Source organism: Lytechinus pictus, chromosome 3, assembly GCF_037042905.1.
Source record: "Lytechinus pictus isolate F3 Inbred chromosome 3, Lp3.0, whole genome shotgun sequence".
Lineage (NCBI taxonomy): Eukaryota > Metazoa > Echinodermata > Echinoidea > Temnopleuroida > Toxopneustidae > Lytechinus > Lytechinus pictus.
The window spans coordinates 42,066,482-42,083,418 of NC_087247.1; the positions used below are offsets into that span (position 1 = coordinate 42,066,482).

General features: G+C 34.9%; 1 protein-coding gene across 1 annotated transcript; it reads left to right on the forward strand.

The window, feature by feature from the left end:
- Positions 1 to 641: 641 nt before the first annotated feature.
- On the forward strand, positions 642 to 16,884 carry LOC135153603 (disintegrin and metalloproteinase domain-containing protein 10-like; the record flags this gene model as incomplete). The annotated part of the gene is made up of 11 exons (XM_064097093.1): positions 642 to 914; positions 1,480 to 1,767; positions 3,505 to 3,688; positions 6,212 to 6,372; positions 7,356 to 7,530; positions 8,438 to 8,576; positions 8,930 to 9,025; positions 10,600 to 10,684; positions 11,132 to 11,246; positions 12,057 to 12,316; positions 13,108 to 16,884. Coding segments are annotated over 11 exons (1,968 nt in total), but the record flags the coding sequence as incomplete, so codon positions are not given.
- Between the last annotated feature and the right edge of the window lie 53 nt (positions 16,885 to 16,937).

Below are 16,937 nucleotides of genomic sequence, written 5' to 3' on the forward strand. Positions count from 1 at the left end.
TTAATGAGCTGATCCTGTCTTATCAATTGCAAATTAAACACGACCTTAGAGGGCCCATGTCCATAAAGCAACTAGATCAAACATACATTATACTGATTTTATGTTGATATTTTTAGATTGTCCCATACGGAAGGTGCTATTCTATTTCAAATTATGCAAATGAGGGCATCCAGTTTTGCAAACATTTCCAAAATTTACATATTGCATTACTGGAAATAGATTCTTTAACTCTTTGGCTACAATATAGTAGCAGTTGTGTTTGAATGAAGTCAAGATGAATTTTTGACATCTGAGGAGACATTACCTTGGACTTGCCCTTATTTAGTGAGCATTGTGAAACTGGCAATCACCCACACAGATTTAGCGCATACATATGTTAGCATTTGTAGGTAAATTATGAAACAGGGATTGTCTACTTCCAGAATGCTACATGTAGTTTGCTAACTAAAGAGTAATTGCAAAATTCTCTACTTTGCATATTTGTACAAGGGCGTGCGTGTACAGGTGGGCAATGATTAAATTTATTCAAGATCATGGCCACAACTTGAAAAATTATTGACTGCGGATCCATTAGAGATAAGGTGTAATAATTTCTGCACTTTCCTTCCTTCCTCATTTAATCTGTTTGAATATTATCTCTTTCAGATAAACCAAAGAGTAAGATCCATGGAGGTATCACCAATGGGATGTTTCAGGGTGTCATTTATGATGAGGATGATGAATATCATATAGAACAAGCTAAATACCACCTTGATGAATCCAGTCTACCAGACACAGGAGCTCATTCAGTCATCTACAAATCCTCTGATGTCACCCATCCAAGCAATGGCGGGTGTGGCCTTAATGATCGAGTTTCAGAATGGATGAATAAGATCCAGAATTCCAGGGTCGATGAAAACGACAGAGAGAAAAGGGTATGATCAGGATTATTAAGAATGAAAAAGAAAAACTAGAGTGGCAGATAGGTGAAAGTTTGAATAAAACAAAAAGAAAATACCCTGAATTTTGACACTGTGAAAGCCATGTACTTTGGATATCCTGAAAGAAAATACAAATTATATCATTTTTTGCAGGTATTTCTTTAAGGTTGCAGATATCTGTGTGAGAAAAAAATTATAAGAACTTTGATCTCGAAGCAAGAAGAGTGCATGTGTTTTGCATTGGAATGGGAAATTCTTATTGGAGGCTCATAACTATGGGAACTTCATCTCAGTCATGTACATGTAGGTGTTGATATGCAATAGGTATTTCAAGGACTGAATAAAATACTCATTTTTACCTTGATTGAGCAGTTGAGATTATTGCTGATTATGTATTTGAAAACAAACATGAGGATGGAGAAAAAAAAACAAGTCAAATATTATTTTCTATGCAATGATTCTAACTCTCAGGTTTAAATTGTGTCAGAACTGTTTTATATCACACTTTACATGATACTTCTGTGTCTCACTTGATAAATGTTTTATTTAATATCCCCAGGATGCAAATATTGAATGGCAAAACATTGCTCATGGAGCATCAGAGAATAAGTACACTGAACCCAAACGGGTCAGACGTGCCCCATACACCTTTGAGCGTACAGCATGCAGTCTATATCTTCAGGCAGATCACACCTACACAGCACATTACTCCAATGATGTGTCGGAGGTCATTCTCAATCTCAACAACCATGTGTCGGCTGTTAATGCTATCTACATGGACACAGAATTCGCCCAACCAAATTACCAAACTATCAGAGACATCAATTTTTTCATCAAGAGGATTAGGGTATGTATACTAATCATGTAGACAAATCATAGGTATCTGTGTCCTGCCCCAAATCTTGGTCCAGTTCAATGTGTGCATACTAAATTGATTAATTTTTAGTGCCTGCCTGACAGCAAGGGTAGCACGGCACCGAAATACCCCAAATCAACAACCCTATACCAGCTCCCGGCTCAGACATCGAGTTAAACCCGAAGCTTCTAGAAATATTGACTATCTTTGTTTTATGTTTCAATTACATTGTCAAACTTGCTTACAACAGTTCATACTAATTTGTCTAGATATATTCTAAATAAATTTAAACTTTATTACATGTACCTAAGCAATGCCATGTACTTTGCATGAATATTTTGTAATTCATTATGTGTCAGCATATTGCTTCTATATTTATAGTTGTTTTTTCCATCAAAGAGCTATATCAATTATAATTTTTTTTAAACTGAGACGTACTTCGGGGGGCATTTCATGAAGGGATTTGTCAGACGTTTTATCCGGCAAGTCCCATATAATCTGACAGTTACCAAATCTTTTCAGACAAAAGTGTTAATGAAACGCTATGCTGATCATGCTACATGTATGAGCATCATGTTCATCGTAGATCTATGAATTCCACTATACTATAATACCTTAAAATCAGATGAACTATGCTGAGAGTCAAAAAGATCCTAACCTGGCTATCATAAAATCTTATGAATAGTTATGGCATATTGAGAGCAGCTTGCATTAGAAGTCTCAAAATTATTACCCGGTACATAAATTGTATGACTCTGTAATAGATTTTCTGCAAATCTTTATGTTTCTCTTTTTCTGCTTTTATTAAAACCATCTTGATATCGTTCTGGACTTCCTCTTTGTTGTGACACTTACATTTTATCGTGTCTTGTCTGTCACTTAACCCTTATTAAACAGGGGGGTCAATTTGACGCTGAGTGAAGGGACAACTTGACCCCCCTCGACAATTTCGTCACTACGCCATCACGCACAATTTTTTGATCGCGCCGCTCGCTGACTTTTTACTTTCAAGTCTTGCACATTTTTTAGACCAAAATTGCGATGCCCGGGTACAAGGTTCGGAAATTACGCAACATTTTGTAAGTGCATGTCAGACCCAAAATTGCTCAAAAACGTGATTTCGTGTACAAAGCCAATGCAAATTGTGTTTTTCAACCAAAAATCATAAATGTATGGTTATTTTGACTTTTGTTGGTTTAAATGGATTTATTTTATGCTATTTATGATCGCAAAAGGGTCCCAGACAAAGTTCATTGGAAAAAACAAAGGTTTGAAAAAACAAAGAAATACACTGTACATAAGAATTTAAAAAACAAGAAAATACATAAGAAATTCATTGTATTTTTGCAATTTTTTTGTAGATATTTGTTAGAAATGTAATTAGTATTCTACTAGCTATATAAATTGAGTTAAAGGCAAAAACATACACAAAAAAAACAAATTTAGGGCAAATTTCATACGCTTATTTGCATAATTAAATAATTAAAAAATATAAACAATGAATATTTTGACAATTTTACCATACCGTCTTGGAGTTTACATCCGGCTCTATGCGCGTGCAAATTTTCGCGGCGATCGCGTGATCAGTGGCCGAGATCTGAGGGGGGTCAAATTGACCCCCCCCCCCCCCATTATATACTGGTCTGAAATAGCCCAGTTAAGAAAAGGTTAAACTAAATGCCAAGATCCTACAGAGTTATTTATGAAATTCATTATTTCTTTGCTTAGGTGAATGGTACAGCCCAAGTGACAGATGCCTCTAACCCCTTCCGTTTCTCAAACATTGGTGTGGAGAAGTTTCTTGAGCTCAACTCATTACAGAACCACAATGACTACTGTCTAGCCTATGTATTTGCGAACAGAGACTTCAACGATGGTGTGCTTGGCTTGGCTTGGGTCGGCTCTACTGGTAGTAAGTTGGCAATCTTTTTTTCTCTCTTTGGGATGCCATACATTGAAAATTATTCTTTTATGTATTTGTTTATATATTTATTTATTCTACACTGCAGGGAAGGCCTGTTTAGATTCGCTAAACTACTTTCCAAAAGGGATTCTTCAGTTTAACAAACGGAAGCTTTCGACGAAAAGAGAAGGAATTATCATAATCATTTTAGAAATAATGTCCTAAGAATCAGCATTTAATTTTATATTTCTTTGACCGTTATATATGAGAGATCCCGCCCACACATGTGCAGATAATTCGGTGCACAAGTTGTTTCAGACGGGAAATGACGGAATGGTACCAGAGTTCTTTAGTAGGTTATGCCATGACAAGAACTTTAGCTACGGTGCAATCAACACGGCTCGTAGTACATTATCCACCTTTCTAATTCTTAGTGATAGCAATGAGACAGTACAAAGTCATCTATTTATAAGCAGACTGATGAATGGTGTTTTTCAGCTTAGGCCTGTCTTTCCCAGTTACACAGAATCTGGAATGTTAGCCCAGTTCTCAATTTCCTCCAGCAGACTCTTTAACACTTCACGTTGTAAGTCTCAAAGTCTGTATGCTAATTGCGCTTATATCTGCTCAACGAGTGCAAACTTTACATGTATTGAAGGTTAACAAGATGACCAGATCCTAGCTCGAGCAGGATGATCATCTGAAAAAAATTTAGGAAGATCTACAGAAAGCCTCTTAAAAACAAGAACAACTTCACAGGCAGTGTTAGAAGATAAGGCTCTACACTGGTGATACAGGAGACTTTTGAACTGGACATTTTTCAAATTATGCACATAAGCGCGTGCATGCAGGGCCAAATAGAGATGAGCCAATGGATATACTGTACCGAGGTCCCCAGGACAAAGTGCAGTATATCCATTTGGCGAGTCGAGCACAGAGTGAATTATTTAGGTCCTGTTTGATACTGAGTTGCCCCGAATGCTATATTTGATCTAAATCTAGATAATTCTAGATAATTCCAGACCTCGCACTATCCTGCACTCTGACGTCAGATTGCAGGATAGTGCATTTGGCATGACGTCAAATTGCAGGATAGTACATTTGCTATGATGTCAGAGTGCAGGATAGTGCATTTTGGATGCCATAGGGCAATCCACTGAATATCATGTGATCCAATTTTGACCAATCAGCTTACAGAACATTCTTGGGAGTTGTATAATAAGAAACCAGATGTCTGTGAACTGAAAACAGATATGACCAATGTTCTTGGGAGTGTTATAGCGCCATATACATGGAATGAACATGTATGTGAAATGAGTGACCACTTATGTGAGGATAATCTATGGCCACAAAATATGATAAGTTGTTGGTCAGAGATGGTAACACTATCTACATTATTGGTGTTCACATACATGCTGGTGTTTTTCTTCCAAATGTGGCTACTGGGCTTCAAAATCCCATGTATTATGGTCAAGGATATATGAAATGAAAACGAGAACAAACTGTTTGAAGTTTGATCTTCATTTACTGAATATATAGGAAGACGTTATTACATACCCTCCTCACCCACCCTAACTTTAAACTCGAGTGTAAATTCTCTTACTAATGTTTGTAGCCACATCCGGAGCTTTGCACATTGACTGCGCATGCGCGGGCGGGACCTCTCATGCAATATCTTCCTCCTAAAATATTCATGAAATAAAGATCAAACTTCAAACGGTAAGTTCTTGTTTAATCTTACTATTTTGTTGATGGGTCTCTCAAATATTCATAGATTTATTCTGTTACCCGTTGCCAAGTAATGTTGCTACTTAATAGTAATTACCGTGGTAACATGCTCACCAGCCAATCAAAATCAAAGATTCCATGGAAGTTACCATTGGATGGCAAAGTTACTATAATATTACTATAATTTTAAGACAAAGATTAAACAATTTATTTCTTCTTAATTGCTCAAATCCAGCCCTGTAGATATGTATAGTTTTATCCTTATCCTAATCATGTATCATTGTTTTCTATTGAGTTATTGTGTGGAATAATACCCCAGTCCTAAAATAATATGAGATTTTGTTTTGCCATCGCCTATTGGTAATTGCCATACTATTGCAAATTGTGATTACTTCTGCAACAGGAACCCTTTAAAATTCTGTCTATTCAAGCCAGCAGAAAATTGTGTGATGTTTTCCCTTGATATAATTTTCCCCATTGATATATGAAGGATGTTGATTTGCCAATATGATCGTATGATAAAATGAATTTTTAATTGATTTTATTTCTCCAAATCTTCTTAATCTTATTTGCTGATCATTTATATACTGTCCCATTACTCTTCCTATCCTTTCTTTCTCTCTTTCTGCCTGTTGCACTTCCCGCCCTTGTTCTCTCTCCATATTCCTATATTCAACTTTCTTCCCTCCCACTTTTTTAATCTTTCATGTCCCTCATTCATCCTCTCTCCTCTCTCTTATCTCTTCCTGTCACCTATCTGTCTGTTTATCTGTATTGCCCTCTCTTTCTCTCTTTCTTATCAAGGTACATCTGGTGGTATATGTGAGAAGTATGCTAGTTTTCATTCAGTATCCCAGAGTCTGAATACCGGTGTTGTCACCATCCAGAACTATGGCTCTACTGTTGCAAGCAAAGTGTCACATATCACATTCGCTCATGAACTTGGTCACAACTTTGGATCACCGGTAAGAAACGTTATGTTGTAACAAACATAAAAGGATGTGCTTGTGAAAATTCGGGCTGTAACCATGCACATTGAAATATTTGGAAACCTTCTTCAAGATCCAAACAAGGGAACATTTCACAGGGCAGTTTGTCAGTGATTTCTTTTGCAACTCATTACTAGAATTTTTACATCTGATAGGCTGATTGCAGATTTTCACTTCATGAATGTTCTTCAAGTGTATCTAGTTCACTTGATTTATCTTGATACGTGGAATAGATACCTTTTGGTATCATGTGTCATACATTTTTAAATGAACAATAAATTGATTGCAAATTACATGTATTCGGATGATCATTCATCAACAGCAATACCTATACATGTATATTTAGTATGGAATTTATATTCTGTAAACCCCCATAACTCTGAGCTTCTGCTTTATTTTCATAAATTTTCTTTCATAATGCATCACAAGAATAAACAGAACACCCTTGAGTATGCCTCAGCATTGCTTTGAAAGTTTGAATTGAGATTCTGTTTTTACAGAAGTAGTTTACAAAACACCATGTGTAAAGTCCTGGAAAGGTCTTAGATAAAAGTGGATAGAGATAGAAGTGAAATGGAAAGGCGAGAAAGTGGAGGTCGGTAAGTAGAGTTTTCTTTTTGGAATGATTGTAGTCCTTAAAAGGCTGAGAAGTAGGCAGGGTGAGAGGCTCGAGTAGAAGGCTTTGGTAGGAGGCTGGTTGGGTTTGAGAGGTGAGAGAGGCTGGAGTAGAAGAGAGAAGGCTGGCTTGAGTCAGTGAATGGAGCTCTAGAGCAGCAGTAAAAGACTCAACGTTTCAGGCATGTTGACTGTCCATCTTCAGGACTTTACACAGGGTGTACTGTAAACCACTTTTGCGATTGTTCATACCGTCCATGTAAACCTTCAAAACATCATCGCATTCTGTTATGTTGGAAAGTGATTGGGCTACAGTCAAATATTGAATGTTATTGTACCAACAGCATGACTACCCTGACAGATGCCGACCTGGTGATAATCCTAATACACGAGGAAGTGGTAACTACATCATGTATGCCAGTGCTACATCAGGTGACAAGCCATTCAATGATGAGTTTTCAGAATGCAGTATTGGCAACATGAGCATTGTCATTAGGGCAAATGGAGGATGTTTTGAAGGTATGTTGGTTTTAATGACCTTCCTGGAGTCATGTTATCATGATTTTAAATGTCGATGTTCATGAGAGTTGAGTTGTATAATCTATACACATTTATTGAGAGCTGTGGAATCATTTTAAAATAAATTGTGGTCCCAAACCAGAGAAACAAATATGAATTTTCACAATGTGGCAAGAAAGGCTTTCATTTATGTTGGACCTTCTTCAATACACTAAATTATCAAGGTTAATTTATACTAGAAATCTTTGTAAGTTTTAAATCATTTCTTAAAAAACCTCTCTTTGTGAATTCTTGAATTTTGTTAGTCTTTTGTCAAGGCCTTGTGATTGAATTATGATATGTTCCATATTACTGAGTAACTGAGACTAGATGGTCATGGATGGAGAGTGGAGGATCAATGCACTCATCACAAGGTGTGGCTTCTGACAGGGATATAAAGTATAAATCATAAATGAGAGTGCTGATAGCCAGCTTTGACCAATCCATATTATTGATACTATACATTCTGTGAGAAAATATGATTGCATTTATGTGTGTATGTTATACACACAAATGTACACACATTTGCTCGCACTATGGTTACATATATCATATGTAATCAGGTTCTATCTGATCGCATGCTGTTACTCTGCTTTCACAATTAATCTTTATTCAGTCCACTCATGACACAAATATTTGAAGTGTGTAAAATGATAATTGATGCAAACAAATGGTATTGATTGATTGCTACCCATATAGGTTGCAAAATACAAGCCAGATAACTAGATACCCTGAGACTGGCTTGTTTTCACCCAGGTTTTCACCCAATTTTTGTAATTAGTCTTTAAGGCAGTTTATGTCTAATCACACATTGTGCCTTGTGTCTGAATGCAGTAGTAATATTTGTTTTTGGTATCATTCATTGTAGAAAGCGACCAACCGATCTGTGGAAATCTTGTCATAGATGAAGGGGAAACATGTGATTGCGGATATGAAGATCAGTGTACAGACCAATGCTGTAATTCACAAACATGCACTCTAACACAACCAAATTTTATGCAGTGCAGGTAAATCTTTCTCTCCCCTTCACACTCTACTTTTTATTTTATGATTCTTATTTGTATTCTCCCATATCCCCTTTTCCCTCTTTGTTTTCCACTATCTGTCCCTCTCTCTCTTCAATATTTTTTTTTTCTCACACCCTTTTCTTATTATCAGACTCTTCAGCTTAATTTATCATTTAGTAGTTTCCATTTGGTCATCCATTGATAAACAATTTTGATTGTAAATGGCCCGTAGAGACCACTATTTTATTTGGACTTTGGAATCACATATACTGTAGGTCAAATTTCTAATGAGGTCAAATGTTGTAAAGTTTAATCTTGTTTGATGTTTATTTTTATCTTACTCCTTCTTGCAGTCCTTCACAAGGGCCTTGCTGTACATCAGATTGTCAGTTTACAGGAATGATTGCATGTAGGCCTGAGTCAGACTGCAGAAATGAATCATTTTGCAAATATCCTTATCAGACATTTTTTCAACAATTTATTTTCCAAAATCAGTTTTGTTGGTTATAGTGAAGAACCCAATATTTGCCTCGCCCTGTTTTCTAAAGTTTTCATGTATTCCCATATTTAAGTGGTTATATCCATGTGCAGCAATGACCATAATGAGAAGTGGAAATTTTGGTGGTGTTAGATGTGGGAAATTATTGAAAATATCCTTGAGATAAATGTAGCATTTCTTTTTACCCTAAATGTAAGCATGTGTGGACCTCAGACTATTACAGGTACAAGGGTCAAGTCTTGCTACAGCTCTGTCATTGCTTCCACGTTTGGTTGTACCCCAAAGATGATCCGGGTCTCATTGCACAAAAATTCACAATCCGATGGTAATTACCAAGGAAACATTGCTCAACTGCCAATCAAAATTAAGGATTTCAAATTAGTTACCATTGGATAACAAATCTCTCTTCTTCAACAAGTCCCTGTTACAGAAGTGGAAATTCTGTAACAGCTTGTATTGCTTGCAAGTCAAAAGAAAAGCAAAGTCAAATACAAAATTAAATGCTATTATTTTTTTTCCTGTTCAAAATATCATAACAATCAAGAGTGTAGTAGAGTAATACTAATCCTTGTCAGCCAAAGGATTTTAATTTTTTTTTTGTATTTCGTGCTTGTACTCTTTCAAAACACTTTAGAGTTCCCTTTGCATTTACCAAACACTGTGGGATCACATGCGGAGAAACATCAGGGCCGATTTGCCCCAGTGGTCACTCATGTAGGTCAAGAGTGATGCTAATTTTAGATATAAATTCTCCTGAATATATGAGTGGGAAACCAGATGATTTTGTGCATATCTATCTATGCATTGAAGTTTGAAGGTGGACAGTTATACGCAGTATTCAGATCAATATTCCTTCTGCTTCTGAATCTGGAGACAAGCTTTTAAAAAACTGGCTGGGATACGAATGAGGTTGTACTTGTATAATTTTGATTAATTTTTTGACACACCCAAAATCATTCAGAAGGAATCAAATCTATAGCATATATTTATTATTGTGGGGGAAATTAGAATTGTATTCTTGTATAGGACCAAAAATCTCATTTTGGCTCAGCTTGCTCAGCTAACCTATTTCAATACAGGTGGAAATTGTGTCGATATGAATACAGCAAGATATTTTATTTGAGAATCTTTCAAGTAGGCTTTGGCTATTGAGCCAAGAATATTAATTTGTCCAACTTGAACTGCAACACAATGTCCTTGTCTTTTGAGCTAATTCTGCGCCAAATAATTTTGGTTTTGCTTGAAACAGCTGCTGTTGCTGCATTTATCTGTACAGCAAAGAAAAAACAGGCTGGGTAGCAAAGCTTCCCTCCATCATTGAATTTATTCTGATTTTTAGATCGTTTTGCTGTAATACAGATAAAACTAATGAGGCAACTGCTATAGGTCATCAGAGCCTTGTTATTCAAACTTAGACCACAAGGTATAAGGGCAAACCATGTAGGACTTAAAAGACAATAATGTTCATTAAGTACCTTAAATTTTGAAGTAAAATATATGTATATCCTTGACTCACTTCATCACTGGATATATGGCACAGTGTCCAGTTTCTTATGCAAAACCTGACTTTACAGAATGTAATGACCATACACAAGTCTGTGAAGCTGGGGTAAGTTTCTCCTTTACATTATTTCTTTTCGTTTTGACCATCTTCCATTGAGAAAACTTATACCAAGATCAGAGGTTTTATTTTGCAAATATGAAGCAAGCTCTTCTCCCATGAGAGAATTCTTATTGATATTCTGTATGTTTTTAGTAGAGTAATAATATTGGGATGTGGAACAATTATTTAAATAAAGAATAATTTACTTAAATGCACTTTTGATGATATATATTTTTATTCACATGGAAAATGGAGGGAGGGGGCACAGAGAATATACTACATGAATTTTTATTGTATATAGCCCACTAACATCAAGTAAAAAATGTTAAGATTATTAATTAAGTTTTGCAACATAATGTACATTACATAAAGTCAATTAATGATAATTCCTCCTTATGTGTGGATAATGCATTTATTCCATCAAAAGTATTTTTCATGTTTTGATCATACCAGGAATGTGCAAGATCCATCTGTGCTAAATTTGGTCTAGAAGAATGTTTGTGTTTGGATACAGCTAGCACATCATTGGATGAAGCATGCCATATTTGCTGCCAAGCACGAAATGCAAGTAAGTTGAGTAGAAGAAGAAATAAAAACTAGAGTTTTTTTCCCATATTTTGTATATTTAACACTTAACCCTAACTTACCCGGGGGGGCCTTTTTAGCCCCCAACATTTTTCGCCATATGTCCACCGTGCGATATTTTTTTACTGCGCCGCTCGCTGACTTTTTATCTTTAAGTCTCGGGCACCTTTTGTAATGCCCGGGCACGCGGTTATGAAATTACGCAACATTGCATGTCAGACCAAAATTGCTCTAAAACGTATAAAAAATCTGTTTCATCTAAACTTCATAAATGAGTGATTATTCTCATTTTTATTGACAACATTCATTTCATTTCATGCTATTTATGACTGAAATAATGTCACCAATGAATTTTGTGGAAAAAAAGCAATAAAAATAAAAAGATGAAAAAACAAAAAATACACAAAAAAATTCTAAAAGCAATAAAATTCATTTAAAAAATTGATTTTGGTAGTGGATTTTTTTCATTTGTAGCTGTTAGAAGTGCCACAGGGTATTTTCACCAAAATTAAGCTTTCTAGGAGCTTTATTTAGTGAATTGGAGCAAAAAAATGTTTTTTCATGAGTAAAATTCATATAAAAAATATATATGAATTTCGTGCAATTTACCTATATTTGATTACAAATTATTCTTACTGGAAAAAATTATCTCACAGTCATATTCCCACTGAAAGTTGTGGCTAGATGCAAGTAACAGTGGTACAGATGTTGGTAAAGTCCCTGTAGAATAGTGTTGTTTTCAGTATCTTCAATTTCTGATTCAAACTGATCCCTCCTTCCGTTATCCATACAGGCAACACTTGCATGCCTTTTCATGAGTTTGGGGATAGTGCTATGATGAATCATGTTGCTATGTATGGCAAGGATGCACAAGAAGGTGATGCGACTGTCAAGGTCCTCTATCAGATGCCAGGTTCTCCATGCAATGAGTACAAGGGCTACTGTGATATCTTCTTGAAGTGTCGTAATGTGGACTCAAATGGCCCACTCTCCAGACTCACCAATGCCATCTTAAACCCTGAACTCTACTCCAATATTGCTGCTTGGATACAGGTAATGATCCTCTCTAAAATTTTGTACAAGGACTCTCCATTTCAAGTAGGCAATAGATTAGATTTACAGTATTCCTCTTCAGCACTTATCATTTACTGAAGAAGTATATGAGTCTTCTAAGAAGATAAAGCATTATCTGGCTTTGAAAGAACAGGAATATATTACATTTCAATTGTTTAAAAACACTCAAAGTTCTTGTTGCTTAAGGGGAATAATCTTTGAACAAAATCACCATAGGCTCACATTGTCCACCTCAGATAAAACAACCGAAATCCTATATTCCTGCAGTTCCAAAATTTGCAAGTTCAAGTTTACAAATTAAAGTATTTCCCAGTTTTCAGATATTTTAATTACAGTAATGACCATAAATTGTAACTTGTATATAGAATAATAAATTCAGACTGCTCTGTGACTTTCCATACAGCTATCCATGATTACTTCACTGTAATAGATATGTGTGTAGGTTTCTCTAAAAATAATTTGATTAATTGAATATACAAAAATATATATGCTGGCAAAGTATTTCACAATTCTGGACCATTCCATCATAATCGTAACTTGCTTTCCCCTTTAAAAAAAAAGAAGAAATGTCTAATAATCGTGATTAAGCAGAAAGATTAGATCATGATCATCACCTATATTGCAGAGAAAAATATTCTTTGAAATATTCATGGACATTGGAGTTTTTACCAAATCATGACCAACATACTTCTTTTATAAATCGTTTGATCTGTGCATAGGTTGTCCTCCTAGCTGATCCATTATTCCTTTTCCTTTCAATTATCCTGTAGGCTAACTGGTGGGCTGCTGTATTGATTGTACTTGGTGTGATTATCTTCATGGGTCTCTTTATTAAATGCTGTAGCGTGCATACACCAAGCAGTAACCCCAACCTGCCCAAGGCTCGTAAGGTATCTGTCCCTGCAACCCTGAGACGACGTCAACATGGCGCCCGAGGAGGTCAGACCATGGAAATGGCATAACACATTAGCAATACAGAGCATTAATAGTCCAGAATTTTACATGCAATGGGTGATTTTAAGTTCAGGGTGGCACTTTTGTTGGTGTTGGTATGAATTTGGCTGTTGATTCTCGTGCCAAAACCGAATATGGGTTGTAATAATACCAAGCGCATGAAAATCTCAGCATGTGCTTCATTTGAGCTTTATTTGAGGTTTTGGCTAGTGGAATTTTTCACAAACTCAACGCAAATGTTGAATCAGCAGTTCACATACTGAATTGATATATTACTATAGCAACAGAGGATTTGAGAATTCCCTAGTTAAATCAGTAACATGCTTTGGCCAGATCTACCACTGTGAATTTCTCGGATATACACCTTTTCCATGGAAGCATCAACCACTCGGCCTGCTTCAGTCTTGTATGATATCACATGTGCGGCTGCGTTCAAGTTGAGAAAAACAATGTGTAACGAGAGATCCAGCACAGTGGAGTTGGTTCTTGATCACATCCACATCACTCAATACTTTGTACATTGCTGAGCTATACCTAATAGTAAAGTCCCAACACCTATTTTTATACTGAACTTGAAATCACCTAATATATATAAGTATATATATATATATTTGCTTTTTCATTTAATTTTTAGTAGTTTGATATCAAAGACAAGCTTTTTTTCTGGGCTCAGGAAAGAATGTGTTCTGCTCTTCTTTAAAATCAGAGTCAATTCAGTAATTGAACCACTGGGGTGTGCATTATCTTTGTCCTATGTGCTTTCATTGTAAAACACACTGTCTGTTCTTATTCACCTTTATCTGATTTTTTCAGGGGAATATTGGTGAATAATTTATTATTTTTGATAAATTACAAGTTATAATGAATTGTCAATGAAATCTCAGCATTGCAGCCTTTTCATGCTGAATTTGGTTTGGGTTACATTTTTCTACAATTCGCAGAGCAATTGCATTTCTTGCAGTTAAAATAGTTCTGGAAGTATTTCTGTATAAAGAGTGTCTAGAGTCATGCATTAAGTACCAACATGCACATGATATTTAATGCATAGTCTTGTTTTAATATGTGGTATATTGCATCCAGTGAGTGTAATCTGACCAATGCAGTGATAGGTGTTATACCACACTCAACTGGGAATTCAAGTATGATTTTTACTCAGACTTTAATCTTTATTTCCATTGCATTTTATGCACCATTGTGGTCCTGGACTATGTTTGATTTTCATGGGCTGTAATAACTTTTAGGTTTCAGCCCATTAGCATGAATTCACAGTGTAGCACATTTACTCTAAAATACAACTCCATCCCATGTTTTTATTCCATTTAATTTTGCAACATCCTGCCGAGTATATTAAAAATTTTGATTTAAAAATATTTTATCTACATTTCTATCATGACCTAGCAATATTGAGTATAACTACCAACTTAGCAATAGGTATAGTAGTCTATATTCTGGTAGTCCAAATTCCTTTTAACTTATAGGCCTACAATGTAGTACAGTATTATGTTGTTTTTTTTGTATTTTTTTGTTTTTTTTATACACTATTCTTTCATTTGGGATGAACTTGGATTCGTATACAGTGATGTTTGTGTGTGAGAGTGAGTGTGACAGAACAGCTCAAATCCACAAAATTTCAGCCAAAATAAGTCCAGTTTAAAGCAGCAGTTCCTTCATTTAAATCTATAAGCTACATCCAAATATAACTAATTGATTTAATGAAGAAAGAGAAATGTTCCAGAAGAGATTTACTCTGGGAATCTAAAGTTTGTGGTTTGTTGTTCTCTTGAACATAAGGCATGCTTACTGTGAAAGAAAAATGGAAACCAAGCCATTCAATAAAATAGTTAACAAAAAATGCTAGCTTCTTGGCTTTACTTAAATTTATATTTGAAGGAAGATTAGATTAGAAGATTTGTCAACTCTGACCTTCTTTTATTCCAATGTATATTGGCTGTGAACAGCTGTTGGCTCTGTAACTGAATGTTTTAAACCTTGATTGTATGGCTTATTTAAACAATTGATTACATTCATTACTGTGTTCAAGTACACACAAAATGTCTACTGCATGATCAATCACAAAGCTTTGTGTTGCAACCCTCTGGTGACTTGTATTTTTGGTTTTGAGCTGGTTGCCCACATTTTTTCATTAAGAAATAATCCAGGATTGTGGCATCTTGTATCTTCTTACTGTATTCCATATTTGAAAAAAAAAGGCTCTTTGAATGATATGTTAACCTAGTTGATATCAATTTAAAATCATGTTGTTAGAATGTAGAGATTAAATGCCATGCATGTTTATAAAGTTTGAGAATGATTTAAACCTCGGGAGATATGAATTGGACGGAAAAGAAACATAGGAGTATTTGTGAGCATGAAGATGGAAAAGGTGCATCTGCTCAGAAATTAGAGCTAGAAATATTGATATTGAAATAATTGTCGAGAGATAAGTGTAAAGTTTATATGAAATGTGTGTTTTAATTGTGTTAGAGGTATATCATGTATTAAAATTGGATAGACATAGAGATAAGTGTATTTTGTATTTCATATGTGTATATATGTATTTTATCATTTTATTCATATTTGATTAGGACTTCATTCAATTGATATTTTAATTCAAGAATTTGGCTAAACTTTTCCTTTTCTTGACCATTTTCTTTGTTTCTCCCAATTCTTTTTTATATCTCTTTTCCAACAGGTACAATCATTTTTTAACTAAGATTTAATACTTTTTTTTTCAACAATTGTACAATGTATGATATTTATGTTCAGATACTTTCATAACTTCCATTTTTATCATGTTTAAATTGAGGCTGGCACTTGCCTGTTTAGATGTATGTCAATAGGATAGATATATAGTTCGATTTTTGTAATTGTTAAACTTTATTAATATTTTGTTAATCAATAGCCTGTAAGCTTGTTTTAGGCTGGCTGGACATAGCACCAATCAATTTCTGGAAAATAGAGTCCAGGCAGGGAGACTCATTTACAAAGCAGTACCTTTTATGGTGCTCAGAGATGTTATAGGAATATGTGTGTAATTTTGAAAACGCACTTCCAAAAGTAGCGACAACTTAACTCTTTCTGATAGAAATAAGAGATCATGTAGCATTTGATTCTAATTACCCAAGGTGAAGGGACAAGTCTGAGAGCATACATAATTACCGGTAGTCATTTTTACTTGGTATATTTATGTTAAGTACGCACCTTTCCTTTTAATACTGGAATTATTTCTTGTGTTGCAAACTTTCAAATGAGTCTATCTTTGATTTTTTTTTTATATCAGTGTATGAGTGTTTCATTTGTCTATCAGCCATAAGAACTGAATCAAACTATGTGCCTTTTTGATGAATTTATTTGTAAATTTATGTCTTATTCATTCATCTACTTCATACTATCAACACTCAGACTGCATGATGAAATAATATTGTAGTTCCCAAAGGTGGAAAATAATTATATGGTTACCTGTAATTTTAAGTACACATGTTAGTTTATTACAAATAAGTTTGTAGATTTTTAGAACTGTATAAATTAATGTATTTGATACTTGTGTATGACTTTTCTTCAATTAAATACACAAATTCATTCACGTCATGAAATTTACTTTCTTAAATGGTTATTTTTATTCCTGAAGTCTTTTATTTGTGACCCT